The sequence below is a fragment of the Notamacropus eugenii genome, chromosome 7 (genome assembly GCF_028372415.1).
Source record: "Notamacropus eugenii isolate mMacEug1 chromosome 7, mMacEug1.pri_v2, whole genome shotgun sequence".
NCBI lineage: Eukaryota > Metazoa > Chordata > Mammalia > Diprotodontia > Macropodidae > Notamacropus > Notamacropus eugenii.
This window is the reverse complement of record NC_092878.1, coordinates 125,699,963-125,716,144: the sequence shown is the minus strand read 5'-3', so window position 1 is coordinate 125,716,144 and position 16,182 is coordinate 125,699,963. Positions and strand designations below refer to the sequence as shown.

At 36.4% G+C, this 16,182-nt stretch overlaps 1 protein-coding gene across 3 annotated transcripts in view; it reads left to right on the top strand.

Moving 5' to 3' along the window:
• The window catches only part of TET2 (tet methylcytosine dioxygenase 2), a 159,695-nt gene that overhangs the window by 123,881 nt on the left and 19,632 nt on the right, over nt 1–16,182 (top strand). For all 3 annotated transcript variants that reach the window (XM_072623078.1, XM_072623079.1, XM_072623080.1), the window contains 5 exons: nt 1,507–1,597; nt 3,034–3,127; nt 4,224–4,432; nt 7,199–7,349; nt 10,377–10,466. In XM_072623078.1, the coding sequence (XP_072479179.1) occupies nt 1,507–1,597; nt 3,034–3,127; nt 4,224–4,432; nt 7,199–7,349; nt 10,377–10,466 (635 nt within the window). The remainder of the gene's footprint in view (nt 1–1,506; nt 1,598–3,033; nt 3,128–4,223; nt 4,433–7,198; nt 7,350–10,376; nt 10,467–16,182) is intronic.

Here is a 16,182-nt window from a genome sequence, read left to right as displayed (position 1 = left end):
TTTAGCCCTCTGCATCCCTTATCTTTGTGAGGGAGACTATGAAAAGAAATCTAGTGAAATAAGAAAATAGTGTCTTAAAAAGCTCATTTAGGAGTTTTCTAAAATCAGCGTTGAATTTGGCCATGTTAGCATTTTTAATTGCACTTTTTATTTATAAGGAAACAAATCTGTACTCTGCTAATGAATTGGGAAAAATTATAATATAAACTTTGGAAGAGTCTTTTCTGAGTATTTACGTCCCAAATTTTCCCCATCCCCATGATTTTTTTCATTATTCTTTCCATTTTTTCTTTAAAATATCATGCATTTAATAATCAAGTTGGTATCCTTTTTTAAAGTTTTTTATTTTAACTCAGGCTATTTAATACATCCTAGAGATGTAGAGAGGCCTTTGTGTCTTTGAGTACAAGATTTATGGTTGGGAAAGAAAGAGAACCAAATCCCAAATGACCCCGCTTTGCTGATATTAAAAGGCATGCTATTGGAAGGAACATTAAGAAATGGCATATTGGATAAGACTGATGGTCCACCCAGACCAATGTTCTCTTTCTGACAATGGTACCAAAAGACACTTTGTAAGGAGGATAGGCTAAGTCAAGACTAAGACTGCTTGTTTTTCTCTAACTAGCATACATAGCTCACAGCAGTCTTTTATAGTTGATGCTAGATCAAAGTATAACCTAGGCTCCTTCATTCCTTTCTCTTATCCTCCAACCCCCACAATCTCCAAAGCATTCATATATACATATATTACATATGTGTATGTATATATGTGTATATTATATATGTATATATACATATACATATATATTGCTGAGAGCAAAGGGACAAATTAGATGTTCCATTTATGTGGCCTGTTGCTCTAGTTTTTTGCCTTGTTTTATTTTCCTGCAAATCATTCCATGCTAAAGTAGGAAAGGCTAAATAATGAGGTGGAATTGTCTTCTTAATTTAAAAGGATTCCTTGAATAATTTAAGGAAATAAACAGTCTAACTTTGAGGTTGTGGCAAAACACAAGGAGGAAGGGAGGTTCTTAAGAATACAATGAACTGCATCCTTGAAGATAAATTTTGTTAATGTGTAATAATCCAGGTGACAGACAATTCTCTTCAGCTTTTAAAATAACTTTTTTTCATTTAAAAAATGGAAGTTGTGGTTGATGTGACATATAATATGTTCTAATTCGCAACACAATTTTCCTAATTCAGTTCTACTTACTTGTCCCCCCCTCCAAAAAAAAAAAAAAGGGTCAGTGTTTTTCCTCCCCATCTTTGAAATACACATTTAAATACACTTTTTATCCAGCTGCCCTTCTTATTAATCATTTGGCACAATTTCTGGTAGAAGATCAGTCAGCTAATTTGCTCATCCTGTAAATTTTTTTTTCTGTATAACAAGTCACATTTAGTGTCCTTAATGTGCAGTTGGGGATAAGCTTTGTGAATGTAGCCTTTATACTTAGTATAATTGAGGTCTAAAATAATAATCTTCTATTATTTCAACAGAGCAAATTATTGAAAAAGACGAAGGTCCTTTTTATACCCATCTAGGAGCAGGTCCTAATGTGGCAGCTATTAGAAAAATCATGGAAGAAAGGTAATTAACGCAAAGGCACAGGGCAGATTAACGTTTCTCCTTTTGTGTATGTCAGAATTTTTCCAGCCTTCCCATACAAAGAAGTAAACAATTGTAAAGCAAGTAATTACTGGTAGGCTTAGCTACTCCAGTGTTGCCAACATTACACACTGTGCTATTCACCAGAGAGTCACAATATTTGACAGGACTAATAGTCTGCTAGCTGGCACACACTGCCCACTTTGAGGTGGGTGCCAGAAAACCAAGGCAAGAACAAGAATTAGCCAACCTGCGAGACACAGGAGTGTTGGCAAGGGTTGCAAAGACAGACCCAGGTCTGGCTTTCCCCTGCTGATGATAACACATGAAAGAGAAAAGAGAGAAAATGTGGATAGAGAAGTGAAATGGAGACAAATTTACCTTCAGTTGCCAATTAGCAACTTAACTAAGAAAGTTGCCCTTTATGAGCAAAGAGGAAACTGTGATACATGGAATATGACAGAGATTCTGTTTATAACAGCACTTCCGTAGCTGCTAGTTTGGCATGTGGAATGATTTCCCACAATCTACAATAGCTTTATCTGTAGTAATCGGCCATTGTGAGAGTGATCCGTGAATGTTAGGGTCCTATGACCTCCATGTCATAGGCATCAATGAGGGTGGTTGAGTCCCTGCATGATTATCCACCCAGGATGCCTTTCCTTTGTTAATATTTTGTCTAATCATTAAAATACATTATGATGCCTCAGACAGAGAAGAAATGCTTAGCTTGAGTCCTACCTCATTCCTAAGCCATTCTTGCTAGCAAGTTAGGCACTTAAATGCATACAAATGCACTAATGATCCATCCCCTAGTGGTCTGCTAGTAATAGTGTGTCTAGCTAAGTGCCTGACTCATTAGCAAGGAATGCCCTAGGCATAAGGGAGAAACAGAACCCATGGTTTAAGGTTATCTTTGCTTCTAAAATGCATGCCTAAGAGTTGGTCTATGTGTTAAACTAGACCCTCAATGGAAATAAAGGCACGGCAACCTCCAAAATCTTTTATGAATTCTGTAAGACTTCAAAATGACTACACTGAGTAATGAATGAAAATTAAGTGTACGGTTCAGATGGCTCCATTTAGCAAAATGAAAGGAAGCCTTGTGGCCTGTGAAATTTCAATGGCTATCACCTAATTAGCAGTATTTTCAAAATTGTCCTTTACGGCCCGTCAATATATTGTTCTATTGAGAGAAGCAAAATTGAAACAGCTTATTCTTACTTTCAATGGTTCAGACCTGATTTTTAAAAGTAAATGGTAGAGTCCTTTTAAAAATGTTTTGGTCATAGAATTGAGTGTGCTTTTGTTGGCCACATTACCAAGTCCATCTTCTGATTGCACGTGTGTGTGTATGTATGTGTGTGTGTGTGTGTGTGTGTGTGTGTGTGGTTTTGTGTTTGTTTTTCTTTTCTAAGGTTTGGACAGAAGGGTAAAGCTATTAGGATTGAAAAAGTCATCTATACTGGTAAAGAAGGCAAGAGTTCTCAGGGATGCCCTATTGCCAAATGGGTAAGTAAAGTCAGAGTACTTTGATTAATCCCACCTTCAATATGCAGCTACCCAGTATAAATATATATGTATATATGCATATATATGTATATTTATATGGCCTGAGTTTTTAAATTAAATTCTATTTTCTTTCAATTAACAACCATTTATTTTCTCTTCCTTCCATATTTTCCCTTCTCCCAATTAAAACAAAAATAAAACAAAATCCCTGTAACAAATCTGTATAGTCAAGCAAACAAATTCCCACGTTTTCCTGTCCAAAATTATGTCTCATTCTATTTTAAATCCATCGCCAATGTCAGCTCCTCAAGGGACTGTTTTTAAGTTTTCTTTGTATATCCTCCAGGGCTTATCCCAGTGCCTCACATTTAGTAAACACTTAATAAATTCTTGTTGGTTGATTGGAAAAAAAAATATGAGCTCATTAGCAATTTGAGCTTATTAGAATGTTATAAAAGAAAAAGTACTTGCTGGTAACTGTTCAGAGCTTAGTCCTTCTGAGAATGTAAGCCCATATTGATGTCATAACTGTAATAGCATTTATGCCCTCTAAGATTTGCAAAACGCTTTATAAATATCATCTCATTTTATCTGCACACATCCCTAAGTGTTAGGTGCTATTGTTATCCTCACTTTCCAGATGAGGCAGAGATTAAATAACTTCCTTAGGGTCACACAACTCACAATTATCTGAGGCTGGACTTGAACTCAGATTTTTCCTGACTCCAAGTCCAGTGCTCTATCCAGTGGGTCATTTAGCCCTTTATCTAACAAAGAAGGCAAATGTCCTTGTCACCCCATACCGGACATACTGAAGCTACCATCTACTAACAATTACCTGATATATTGAGCTAAGCAATGAAGAATTAGGTATCCCTCTTCTTGTCCGTAGACAAAGGTGAGAGTCCCTATCCTTATGCATCAAAAGCAAAGGAAGTCTACTAGGATCTGATGAACATAGTTCCAATTTTGCAGTATATCTGAACATGTGATTGTGCTTTTACATGCTACAAGTAACTATTTTGTTTTGTTTTGTTTTGTCTCTTTGGGCTGGTGGTGTTTCTTTGTGTTTGGGGTGAACTTGTGGTCTGTGCAGGTAGTTCGTAGAAGTTCCAATGAGGAAAAACTACTGTGTTTGGTGCGGGAGCGAGCTGGCCATACCTGCGAGGCAGCTGTGATTGTAATCCTCATCCTGGTGTGGGAGGGAATCCCACTCTCCCTCGCTGATAGATTATACTCTGAACTCACTGAAACGCTAAGGAAATATGGCACTCTCACCAACCGACGGTGTGCACTTAACGAAGAGTAAGCCAGTTGCATTTTTTTCTTCACTTATTTCATTGAAATACCACCAGAAATCTAGAAGTTCTGTTGGAATGTCCCAAGTGCATTAGTTGGAAGGCTTAATTGTTACTGGGCAATCATGAGATTTGAGACCTAGTACCTGCTCTGTCTCAATAGTGAGGTAATAGAGTCCCCATGTCTACATTTTGTAATATGAGAGTTGAAACACTCAGGCATGCTGAATGAAAATGGTTTGAGATCGTTCGAGGTCTTGCTAGCATTTACCAAAAATAAAGGTATTAATTATTCATATTTGAATAGGGATTAGAAGAGATATGTCCAGGAATTAAGTGAAGGTGATTGGAAAACAGAAGTCACAGTGCACACATGGCTCTTGTGTGACCTAACAGCTGAGTCACCCCTACAATAAATTTGATTAAGACTTTCATAAAGCGAGGGCAAATCTGCCTGTAATTTTAGAGAGGTACACTTTTTGGTCAAGTGTATTAATACATGTAGGGCAGCTTAAGTGGAGCAGTGGATGGAATACTAAGCCTGGGGTCAGGAAAACTCTTCTTCCTGAGTTCAAATCTGGCCTTAGAAATTTACTGTGTGACCCTGGGTAAGTCACTAACCCTGTTTGCTTCAGTTTCCTCATCTGTAAAATGAGCTGGCGAAAGAAATGGCAAACCATTTCAATATCTTTGCCAAAAAAATAAACAAAACCCAAATGGAGTCATGGAGAGTCAAACACAACTGAAATGACTAAACAATATTAATACATGGATAAGAGCAAAATATAGTCATCCACAGTGATGAATTAGAGTTCTAAAGTCTGGAAGAATTATGCCTTTTAAAAACTGATGATTCCAAAAACTGCTTGGATAGGGAATAAATATTATAGACATTCACAGCTGGCCTGATGCAACTTTGATCAAAGTGGTTGCTTATTAGACAAGCCATAATAATCGAAATATTCTTCTGTCCCTATCATTGAGGGTCTTCAGGATTATTCTTCTGGCCCTCACTTTATTTACAGACAAAAAATACTTTCTTGATACACTCAGTTATCTGAGTCTTTACTCTTTCTATCTCATCCGTACTTATGGAGGAAAGTATCATAGGGTCACAGAACATAGAAGGAAGTTCAGAAGCCACCTCGCTCAGCTCCTTCTGTTTACATATGAGCACACATAGGTCAATTAGGAAGGTTTAATTGACTTACACATGCTCACACAGGCAGTAAGCTTCAGAGGTAGGATCTGAACACGGGTCCAATTTCAGTCATCATCTCCTCCTCCTCCTACTTCTATAAAACCCTTGGTATAATAAAGTGAACCCTCACTCCAGACTTGTGCTCAAAGCAGAAGTCATTTGCATTTCACCTCATGAGAAATTAGCAGTTATTCCAATCACTATTAAAGAGAACATACATCATGGACTTCAGTCATAATGCTCTGACAAATGTGTATTACACTTATATTCAGTTGCACAATCATTAAACTTTCCTTTCCTTTTCTTTTTCTTGTATCTTCTCCTTTCCCTAAAATGTATGAAATAGATTGTTAGGTTTACATATCCCCTTCTCAGTGAAGGTTTTCCTAATCCTTCCAGTTGGTCGTGTTCCTTCAGATTACTTTTTATTTATTTGAAATATACATTTTGTATACATTTATGTTTGTACCTGATGTCTTCCCCTATGGAATGGAAGGTCTTTAAGGATAAAGATGGCTTCATTTTTGTCTTTGCATCTCCAGTATCAAGCATGGTTGAGGATAGGGGCAGGGTGGGAGACTTGGCAGGGGTGGGGGAAGAGGAATCTTTTCATTTTGGATGGTGATTTCTCACTCTAAACTCCAGCAATGAGTTCCAATTGCTCTAAAGTAACTTTTTTGAACAGATGAACTTACAAAAAACAGCTTATATAATATATTCTCATATTTTATATTTAAATGTTTAATAATTTAAAATAAAGATATATGTACATACATACATACATACATACATACATATATTCTTATTCAAAATTTATCACATTTTTATATCGCCAGAATTTATCCCAGTATCTCTCCACTTCCCCTTCCAAGAGAGTCATCTCATATAACAATTAATATTTTGAAGACAAAAAAAGAAAATATCTGAAAATATCTATGCAATAAAACACATTTGTGGATCACCTACCTCTACAAAGTGGTGGGGCATAGGTCTTCCTGCATCTCTTCTTTGGAATCATTCATATATTCTTATGGTAGAAGTCAAAGTTGAGGTTTTCTGCCCAAAACAGAGGAAATTCCACATCTAGGACTACTCATTTAGATTTAAATGTTCAAAGTTAATCAGGCATTGCCACTGAATTTATTGATAACCTGTGCCTTACATTGCATACCTAATATTCCATTTCTCAGAAAAACCCTCTGGGAGCAACAGTCATTTGGGAAATTTGAAGTTTGGTTCCAGTGTTTTCCTTCAAACAAAAACCAATTCTTTCATCCAACAAACAAGTTTCCCCAGTTTCTGTTTTGTGAGTAGGCTGTATCAGTCATGTGTTCAATTTGGGTGAGTCGGGGTGATGTATCTGCCATTACAGTGACCCCCAGAGTCCCAAATGCTTTTTTATCATAAAGGCTAAACTGGAGCTCATCTTATCTTTAAACCCCACTTTGCACTACCTGTGATACAATGTTAAATGAGGTATATATGTGTGACACAAAAAGACATTTGGCATCTGAAGGGGACAGTGTACCTAACCACACAACTAGCAACATTAGAGGTTCTTTGATTCCTCAGACGAACCTGTGCCTGTCAGGGGTTGGATCCAGAAACCTGTGGTGCTTCCTTTTCTTTTGGCTGCTCATGGAGTATGTACTACAACGGATGTAAGTTTGCCAGAAGCAAGATCCCAAGGAAATTTAAGTTGCTTGGGGATGATCCAAAAGAGGTTGGTTTTCCATTTTGAGCTGTTAACTTCCTTCTGTCTAATGTCTTTCATCTCTTGTAGAGTCACCAGACCTATTCTTTTAGGAACTCGTGAATATATAAGAGCTCATAAGACTGAGAGTTGGAAGGAAACTTTAGGAGACCATTCAGTTCATTTATCCAATTTTATGAATGAAGAAACTGAATTCATATGAATGAAGGGGGACTGACTTAGTTAAAGTTATGCAGGTAGTAAAGAGGTGATCTTTGATTCAAGCCCAGGAACTTTCATTCTGAATACCTATGTATTTCTATTACACCACACTAGAGGTAGTGGATGAACAGAATTTCAGCTAAATTACATGTATGAATTGTCAGTGGTAGAATGTGAAGATTGTTTACAATTGCCCTGAATAGTAATTCAAGCTTGAGTGAAGCAGTGTCATCTAGCAGTCATGGGAAGAGTACTGGACCTGCACTCAAAGGAGATAATAGGTTTGAATCCCGCCTCTGAGATTCACTAACTGATAAGCTTGGACAAATCATTTCACCTCCCTGAGCCTCAGTTTCCTCATAATGCAAAAGTAGTGGCTTGGACTCTGTGACCTGTAAGGTCCTTTCTAGTTCTAAATCCATGATACTGTAAAGGAGTGAACTTAGTCTAGTGATTTAAGTTTGCATCCTGGCTCTTCCTGTCAGTCAACTAGACTTTATTAAACATTTACTATATGCCAGATACTGTGCTAAGTACTAGTAATATGAAGAAAGGTAAACTAACAATTTTTACCCTCATCTCTATGACCTGTAAAATGGGGGTGATTGTATCTGTTCTCACCAGTCCCACAGAATGGATGTAAAGACTCAGTGAGCTAACGTAGATGAGATCTCCATAAAAGTGTAAAGCACTATACGATTGTAGGGAGATGGTGGTGACACTTATATTGGAAATATATCATCCTCATAGAAATAGATAGGCAAAACACATTATTCCCCCTTACACTCTATCTTGATGTGAAATCCAAGTATTTTTGAGAATTGTCAAGATAGTGTTAAAGTTAAATGAGAATATGATGTTCTCTATAATTCTAATCTTAGAGAAATGTAGAGACCTTAATTTAGGCAGTACAATTTGAAACAAGCCACACTTTCTATTCTTATTTATATCATGGATGGTGTATTTTTTTTTTTGCTGAATAACATTATGAAAATATTGCTCTTGGGTTTTAACAAAAACATTTATTGCTAATCTAGTGTAACTGTGATATTATTACAAAATTAACTTGGTAATCGATTTATCAAAATTTGTTAGTTACAATTCTTTTCTTTAAGAAAGGTTTCTTTGTCAAAGTCCAGTGAGCTCTCCTCCCTCTCCTCCATTTCTTTTTAATGACTTTTGAGCATCGTGTGGCCTACAGGCGATCAGTTGGACAATATGATCAATTATTGATTGATTGAAAATCCTTGCATTTCAGCTATGATCGATCTTCCAGGAACCCAGAGCAAATCTGACAACATTTTATGTTACTAAGTGAATTTAAAGTGTAGTCAATGTATACATACAAGCTGAATTAGTGATAATATTGATACTTGTTACCGACTTTCGAAAACTGAGTCTTATTCTGTTTGGGGCTCTTATAGTTTGCTAATGAAGAGTAGGAAAATAAAAATGTAAGTGTTCATGGATTAGTAATATAAAGGTTCCCTAAAGACATTCACATAGCTTCCATTTTAAAACAACATTACCTAAATGCACAAAATGTCCTTTTTAGTACATAGAAGTCACAGTGATTTCATAGACCAAATGAACAGTGGCAGTTTTTTGACAACCAGTTTTATTTTACCCACTAAAAAGTAATTTCACATCCCTTCTATAAATTCTTATCTCCTGGAACGGTGATTCACATACACTCAATGGAAAAGGTGTCCAGTAATCTCTTCCCTGAGAATAGATAGGAGGACATAGTTTCAATTCTGAGCAAAATTACAGCGATTTATGAAGGATGCAAATCTGACTCACCATCTAAAATAGGATCGATGGAGACTATATGAGACTGCCACTCTTTTTTACAGTTGATGCTGCGTTATCTCTTATTTGATAATGTATTTGTAGCTAAAATTAGAATTCTAAACATGAGACAAGTGTAGAGCAACTTAATATTATGAGATAATTTTATGTATCTATAAATGTGAGGCAATATGGTGTAACAGAAAGGCAACCTCTGAGTCAGGAGGTCCTAGGTTCAAGTCCTATCCATGATACATACTGGTTGAGTGACCTTGGGAAAATGAATTAACTTCTCAGTGTCTCCAGATGACTCTCTAAGGCTAGAAGTTGCTGATCTGCTTTGGTAGAGGGAGATTCCTCACCAAGGAACTCCCTGCATTGTTGGAATGGTGATCCTAGACCAAAAACAAATAAGCAACAATAACAAAAACCCAGGATAGTTCACTTGGGAAGACTGCTGTTCTATTTCAGCTGAAAATGTAATGGGCATTTCTTATTTATGTTGAATAGATTCCAAGTCTTGCTTCAAGGATTTTATCCATATTGGAGAATTTGTTATGTTTTATTGATACATGGAAAACTCATTTTGACTTATTGAAATAATTTTTGTAAGCACTCTGAAACAAGAAGCTTATAAATACATATAGTAAGCCCATGGTAGCTTTTCAGTGCATTATTCTCTTTATGTGCTAATGGGAAAGTGAGAGAACAGTGAAACATTATTTTCTTTCCAAATGTGAGTTGTATTTCTGTAAGTATCAGATATGTTATTAAAAATGAAAATTGATCCAACAGACATCTCTAAAGACCTGGATATTTGGTAGAACATGGATAAAACATTTATATGACTGGTCTCAGTTCACTTTGCATTCAAACGTTATGGTGCCATGCAAAAACATCCTATATTTTAAGGGGTAAGATTGTATAAGTAAGGGAATGCATTTTGATTTGCACCAAAGATACAAGCAATTCCAAGCAAATTGCCTTCATATGGAGACAAAGTAAATACATAGGTTAATTTATACAATATTTAATTTTGTACAGGAAGAGAAATTGGAATCCCATTTGCAAAATTTATCTACTCTGATGGCACCGACATATAAGAAACTTGCACCTGATGCATATAATAACCAGGTAGGTTTAGAATAATTGGTGATATCACTGGGATAATGTACTTATTTTGTGATTTATTTAGCTCATGCTTTTCCTGGCTTAAAAAAGGTGGAGTTTCCCTGCTAAAACCTATTATAATATTCTTTCCTGTGTACACAAAAATTAGGGACTCACAAGCAGAAGGCAAGGGATAGGAGAGGGAAGGGGGCAGGGAAATGGAGAAAGTTTCTGCTATTTTTCCATTGTAATGATGAGTTTTCTATTGTTAAGCATTATTTCATCTTTATTTTTTCAGTCCCTTACATGAATTGTTTTTTTCAACGGGTTTCTTTGGTCTTTGACATTTAATACAAGCTTCTGTGCTTTCCTTAATGATTAATATTGTTTATATCTACAGCCCCATCCCTTATTTTACATGTGTATTATAAATATAAAAGTGAAGGCGTAGTGTGTTCACACAAATGTACATGCTTACATACGCAGGCTGTAGCCAATTTACAAAAAGGTTATGTTAGAAAAGTTCCTATGTAACTCAGTTTTTTTGGAATTCAGAGTATATTCTCTCATAGAAATAACATTCTAAGTGATGGTTAGCTTCTCAGGAAAGTGCTTAATATACCCAAAGCATGATACTCTATTAATACTGTTATAAATCTCACCACCAACTATATAAACATTCCTATGAGAAAATGCATTCAAGTCTATAAACCAACAAGGATTTATTAAGCCTCTACTCTCTGCCAAGCTCCATGCTAAGCATTCAGCACCCTAAAGTGGGATTCTAGGGATTCGCAAGAGAGTAGGGACCAAATAGATGATTTAAATGCAGGTGCCCACTCCTGCAGAGGGACCAGAAGCTCCCTGTCTCTTCCCTTCCCCTTGTTAGACAGTAGAAAAAAATACTGACCCAGTTCCAAACCACTGGGAGTGGTTCCAAGATTTTAAGGAAGAATTTCTGCAAGGAGCAGACTAAAGAGGGTTACTCAAGGATAAGAAGTGGAAAGGGTGGGGGTAGGGCAGAGAGGGAACTGAGGGATAGGAGACTTCAAGTAGTCATGGGTAAATACCAATGGAGGAAAGGCTTTCTGGCAATCTAATTCCTCCACCTTTATTCTGGGTACTTTTTAAAAATACTGTACTGACTTCCCCCTTAGAGCTGGAAGTGGCCTGACAGCTCACCTCAGACTAGCCCTGGAGAAGCAAAAAGAAACATGAATGGGGATCTAAGAGGACAAGGAGAAAGGAGGCCTAGAAAAATCCCAGGGTCATCACTGGAGAAAGAAAAGGTCACCAGTGGCTTCCTCTCTCAGTGCTTTCATGTATCTAAGAGTACCTAAGTTAATGACTGACTATATACATATACACAAGGTCAAACTTTTCCTGTTCCCCTATACTGACTGCTGACTTTCTGGCACAGACATCAACCTTTTTGCACACCTTATATCTACTTTCCAGAAGAGGGTATCTTTATCATTAGCCAAAATTTGGCTGCCAGTAATTTCTCCTCATTGGGCTCAGTTCTGTTGAAACAAAGAGGCAAGACTGTTGGGAATTTGGAAAACTGTTTAGATTGATGGTACTTAAAAGATGTCACTTTAGACCTATTCTATCTACACAGTCAATCAAAGGAGGCCACACTGATCTGTGTGCTACCCAACACAAAGGGCCTCCAGCTAGGGTGATCTGCTCATGCTCCAAAGGTCCCTCAACCTCCATATTAGGCAATGTGGGCATTCCCAAACAAACCTAACAGATGTATTTTTTGTCCATAGCTGTTATTTTGTCTGTATAAGGAAACTCCCCATAAGGAATTTTTTTCAATATGGAACAATACAGAGTGTTTAGACTCTCTTTCATATTTCTTTTGATACTTAAAGATGGCTCTCATGAGCCATCTCCCTGCCGTTCCTCACTCCCAACTGAAGCTCTATCTTTCATAGGCTAAAGAACCTCTGTTCTTTCACCAAGCATAGCTTCTTGACCTTTACCACCCTGGTTACCTTTCTCTGGATGCTATTACCCATAATTCTCTTAAAGTATGATGTCCAGAACTGGTCCTATTTCTTTATATGTGTTCTGCCTGGCACAAAGTATGGGAAATGGGTCCATCAGTCCCCTTGATCTGAATTCCAAGTTTCACATTAAACAAGATCAACCATAAATACCATTTTCATGTTTCACTCCCAGATAAATATTTCCCATCTTAAGTCATCCATGCTATTCCTGTGCAATGGATCTTTTTCCAGTCCTTAAATTTTTTTAAATTATTACTTATCTATTTATAACATTTTCTTTTTAAATTTTGAGTTTCAGGTAGTCTTCCTCCCTCTCACATCCCCACCCACCCAATGAGAGGGCAAGCTGTATCATGTCAATCATGTAATGTGAAAGCATGCAAAACATATTTACATATTAGCCTTATTGTAAAACAAAGCAAAAAAAAATAAAGAAAATGAGAAAATTCAACTTCAATTAGCATTCAGAGTTTATCAGTTCTCTCTCTAGATGGGGATAGCATTTTTTCATCAATAATCTTTTGAAATGGTATTGGATCATTGTAACGATCATAGCAGTCAAATCTTTCCCAGTTGATTGTCATTACAATATTACTGTTACTATGTACAATGATCTCCCAGTTCTCATTTCACTTTGTATCAGTTCATATAAATCTTGCCATTTTTTTTCTGAAATTGGTCTCAGTTTCCTATATATTTGAGAAATGAGACCTTTATCAGAGAAACTGCTACAATTTTTGTGTTATTTCATTGTCTACAATAACATTTAGCAAAATGTAGTTTCCTTGATTACCTCTTTTAATTAGGTCTATTTTTGATTTTGCTTCATCTGAGATCCTGATTGCAACCCTTGCCTTTTTTACTTCAGTTGAAGCATAAAAGATTCTGCTCTAGCACTTTATTTAAACTCTGTGTGTATCTTTCTATTCTAAGTGTGCTTAATATACAATAAATTGTTGGACTGTGGTTTGCGGTCCTTTCTACTATACACTTCTGCTTTATGGGTAAACTCATCCCATTCCCAGTAATGATTATTAATTATGTATTTCCCTTTATGCTATTTTCTTCTGTTTATCCTTCTCCCTTTTTATCCTGTCCCTCCCACAAAATTCTATTTTGCTTTTTGACCACTGCATCCCTTAATCCTCCCTCTCTCTTACAGTCTCCACCCCACCCCAACATATCTCTTATACCCTCTCCCCTATTTCCCTATTGGGTAAGATAGATTTCTCTACCCAGCTGAGTGTGTATATGTATTCTTACCTATTTGAATCAGTTTTGATGAGAGTGAGATTGAAGCATTGCCTACCATTCCCTTCCATTTTCCTCTACTATAAAAGCTCTTTCTTGCATACCTCTTTTATGAAAGAAAATTGTCCCTGTTCTATCTCTCCTATCCCCCTTCTTCCAGCGCATCTCTCTTTCTCACTCCTACACTTTCTTTTGAGATCATCCCAACATAATTTATTCATACCCACACCCTCTGTATATGTAAACTTCTAACTGTCCTAATAATGATAAAGTTTATAAGAGTTGTGTGTATCATCCTCCCATATAGGGATATAAATGGTTTAACTTTATTGAATCCCTTATGATTATTCTTTTATGTTTACCTTTTTATGCTTCTCTTGAGTCTGGTATTTGAATGTCAGATTTTCTGTTCAGCTCTCATCATTCTATCAAAAAATGCTTGGAAGTACTAGTGTTTCTTTTTGCCTTGAAAATGTGACCAGGGTCCTCCTCCCATGTGACTACTCTTCCCCAGGAGCTATAACTCAAAACTGCATATGGGCTGGTCAGTCCCAGCTGTACCTGCCAGCAAAAAGGCCCTTGTAATCTCTTTCTAACCAGTTGTCCTACCTTACAATGAATTTTTAAAAAATAATAATTAAAGGACATATTCATCCATGTTAAAATAAGCAATTGTTTATATTCAATGATACCAAGCAAATACTTTCCATTGAATAAATTCAGTAGCTGAATAAATTATTATATGTGGTGACTGAAATGCAGAGAAAACTTTTCTTTCCTGCAATAAATATATTTTTCTAAATTTGGCTAGAATATTTGATAAACTCTGTATCATGCCCATTTGTAGATAGCATGCCTTTGATGAGTTGATCCAAGTTCTCTCTTCTCTAGAGCTATCCAGAAGCACTTGAAATATCAACATACTTTCAAAAGTTGACAGCAAAACAAATGTCAAAGCAAAACAAATAAAATGATGTACTCAGTAGAATGTGCTTTTAAAATATTGTTTTTGAAAAACATTTTTGATGACTTTAAAAGGCAACTGAACCAGTTTCTCCTTAAGCAGATGTGTTTTTTCTGGTGAGTTCAGTTCAGAGCTAATGACCCTAAAACAGTTTCTCACATTTAGCTTTGTTGCCCCTGCCCTCCCTTTTAGTGAATAAGTCCATATAAAGCCTGTATGTACAAAATTACATAAGCACATGGCTTTGTAGAATATCAACTAAAGACTAAACGAGATTAAAGAAATTCAGGATCTGCTATGTTGTCTGTGGTCCTGTTGGAATAGAATTGTATTTTGGTTTAAGTACTATCCTGTGTCCTGGGTGGAGTTGTCAGTAAGTGAAAAATATTGATTAAGCCTAGGTTTCTAACATAAAAAGAGAACTATATTTGCATCTTAGTCATTCATGCTTGTGGAAATTCAAAACATTATCATTAACTGAGAGACACAAATGACTCAAATATAGAAGAACTTAATTCAAATAGACATATGATTAACCTCTATATTAAATTCTTTTTTCCTCCAATGGAATATTTTCAAAATTATGTTAATGAAACTATATAGAAAGTAATTCAACCCTTGCAAACTCTGTACATTTTATATATATATATATATATATATGTATATACATACGTACATACATACATATATATATATATGGTATCCCAAAAGTGTTAGTGCTCTTTTAAGCTCTAATAGTTTACATTGTGTGTGTGTGTCTGTGTGCAGGCAACTGATCAAGGGTGTTCCTTGATAATCTTATAGATGGATGGATGGATGGATGGATGGATGGATGGATGGATGGACGGACGGACAGACAGATAGATAGACATATGATGAGTGTAGAGGATTTTATTTCTTCTTGTAGTAAAGAGGATATGAATATGTCACTTATCACCTGCTGAAGGATGAATCTCATTAGAATAAACTAATTGCACTAGTTCCTGTGAGATAGAGTCTTATGGGAGGAGCTATCCTTTGTGCTAACCTTTCAAAGGTCAGCTTAATCCTGACTTTTCACCCTCCGTTGATTACCTCCAGTTTTATCTGCTTTTACCTTGTCTGTGCATAATTGTTTGCATCCCCTCTCTCCCATTAGACCAGGAGCTCCTTGAGAGAGGGAACTGGGGTTTTTTTATAGTTATATTCTCTTTCGCTTTTCTTTGTATTCCTAGCACTTAGCACAGTGCCAGGCACATAGAAGTCACTTAATAAATATGCTTGTTGATGGATTGACTTTTTAAACTTCCTTTGTCACGCCCTTGTGCATATCATGTATACTACTGCCACTTTAAAAGGCAGTCTATCTGTGGGGCTTTAGCTATTTATGGTGATTATAAGTGCTTATCGTTGTGGCTGAAGGAACCTAGGCAACAGTCCTAGCTGCCTAATGTTCCTAACTCCTTTCGACACATGTAAAGATTCCTCTTTAGTTTGCATTTGCTCCCAAGTGGCACAGTGCCTTTGT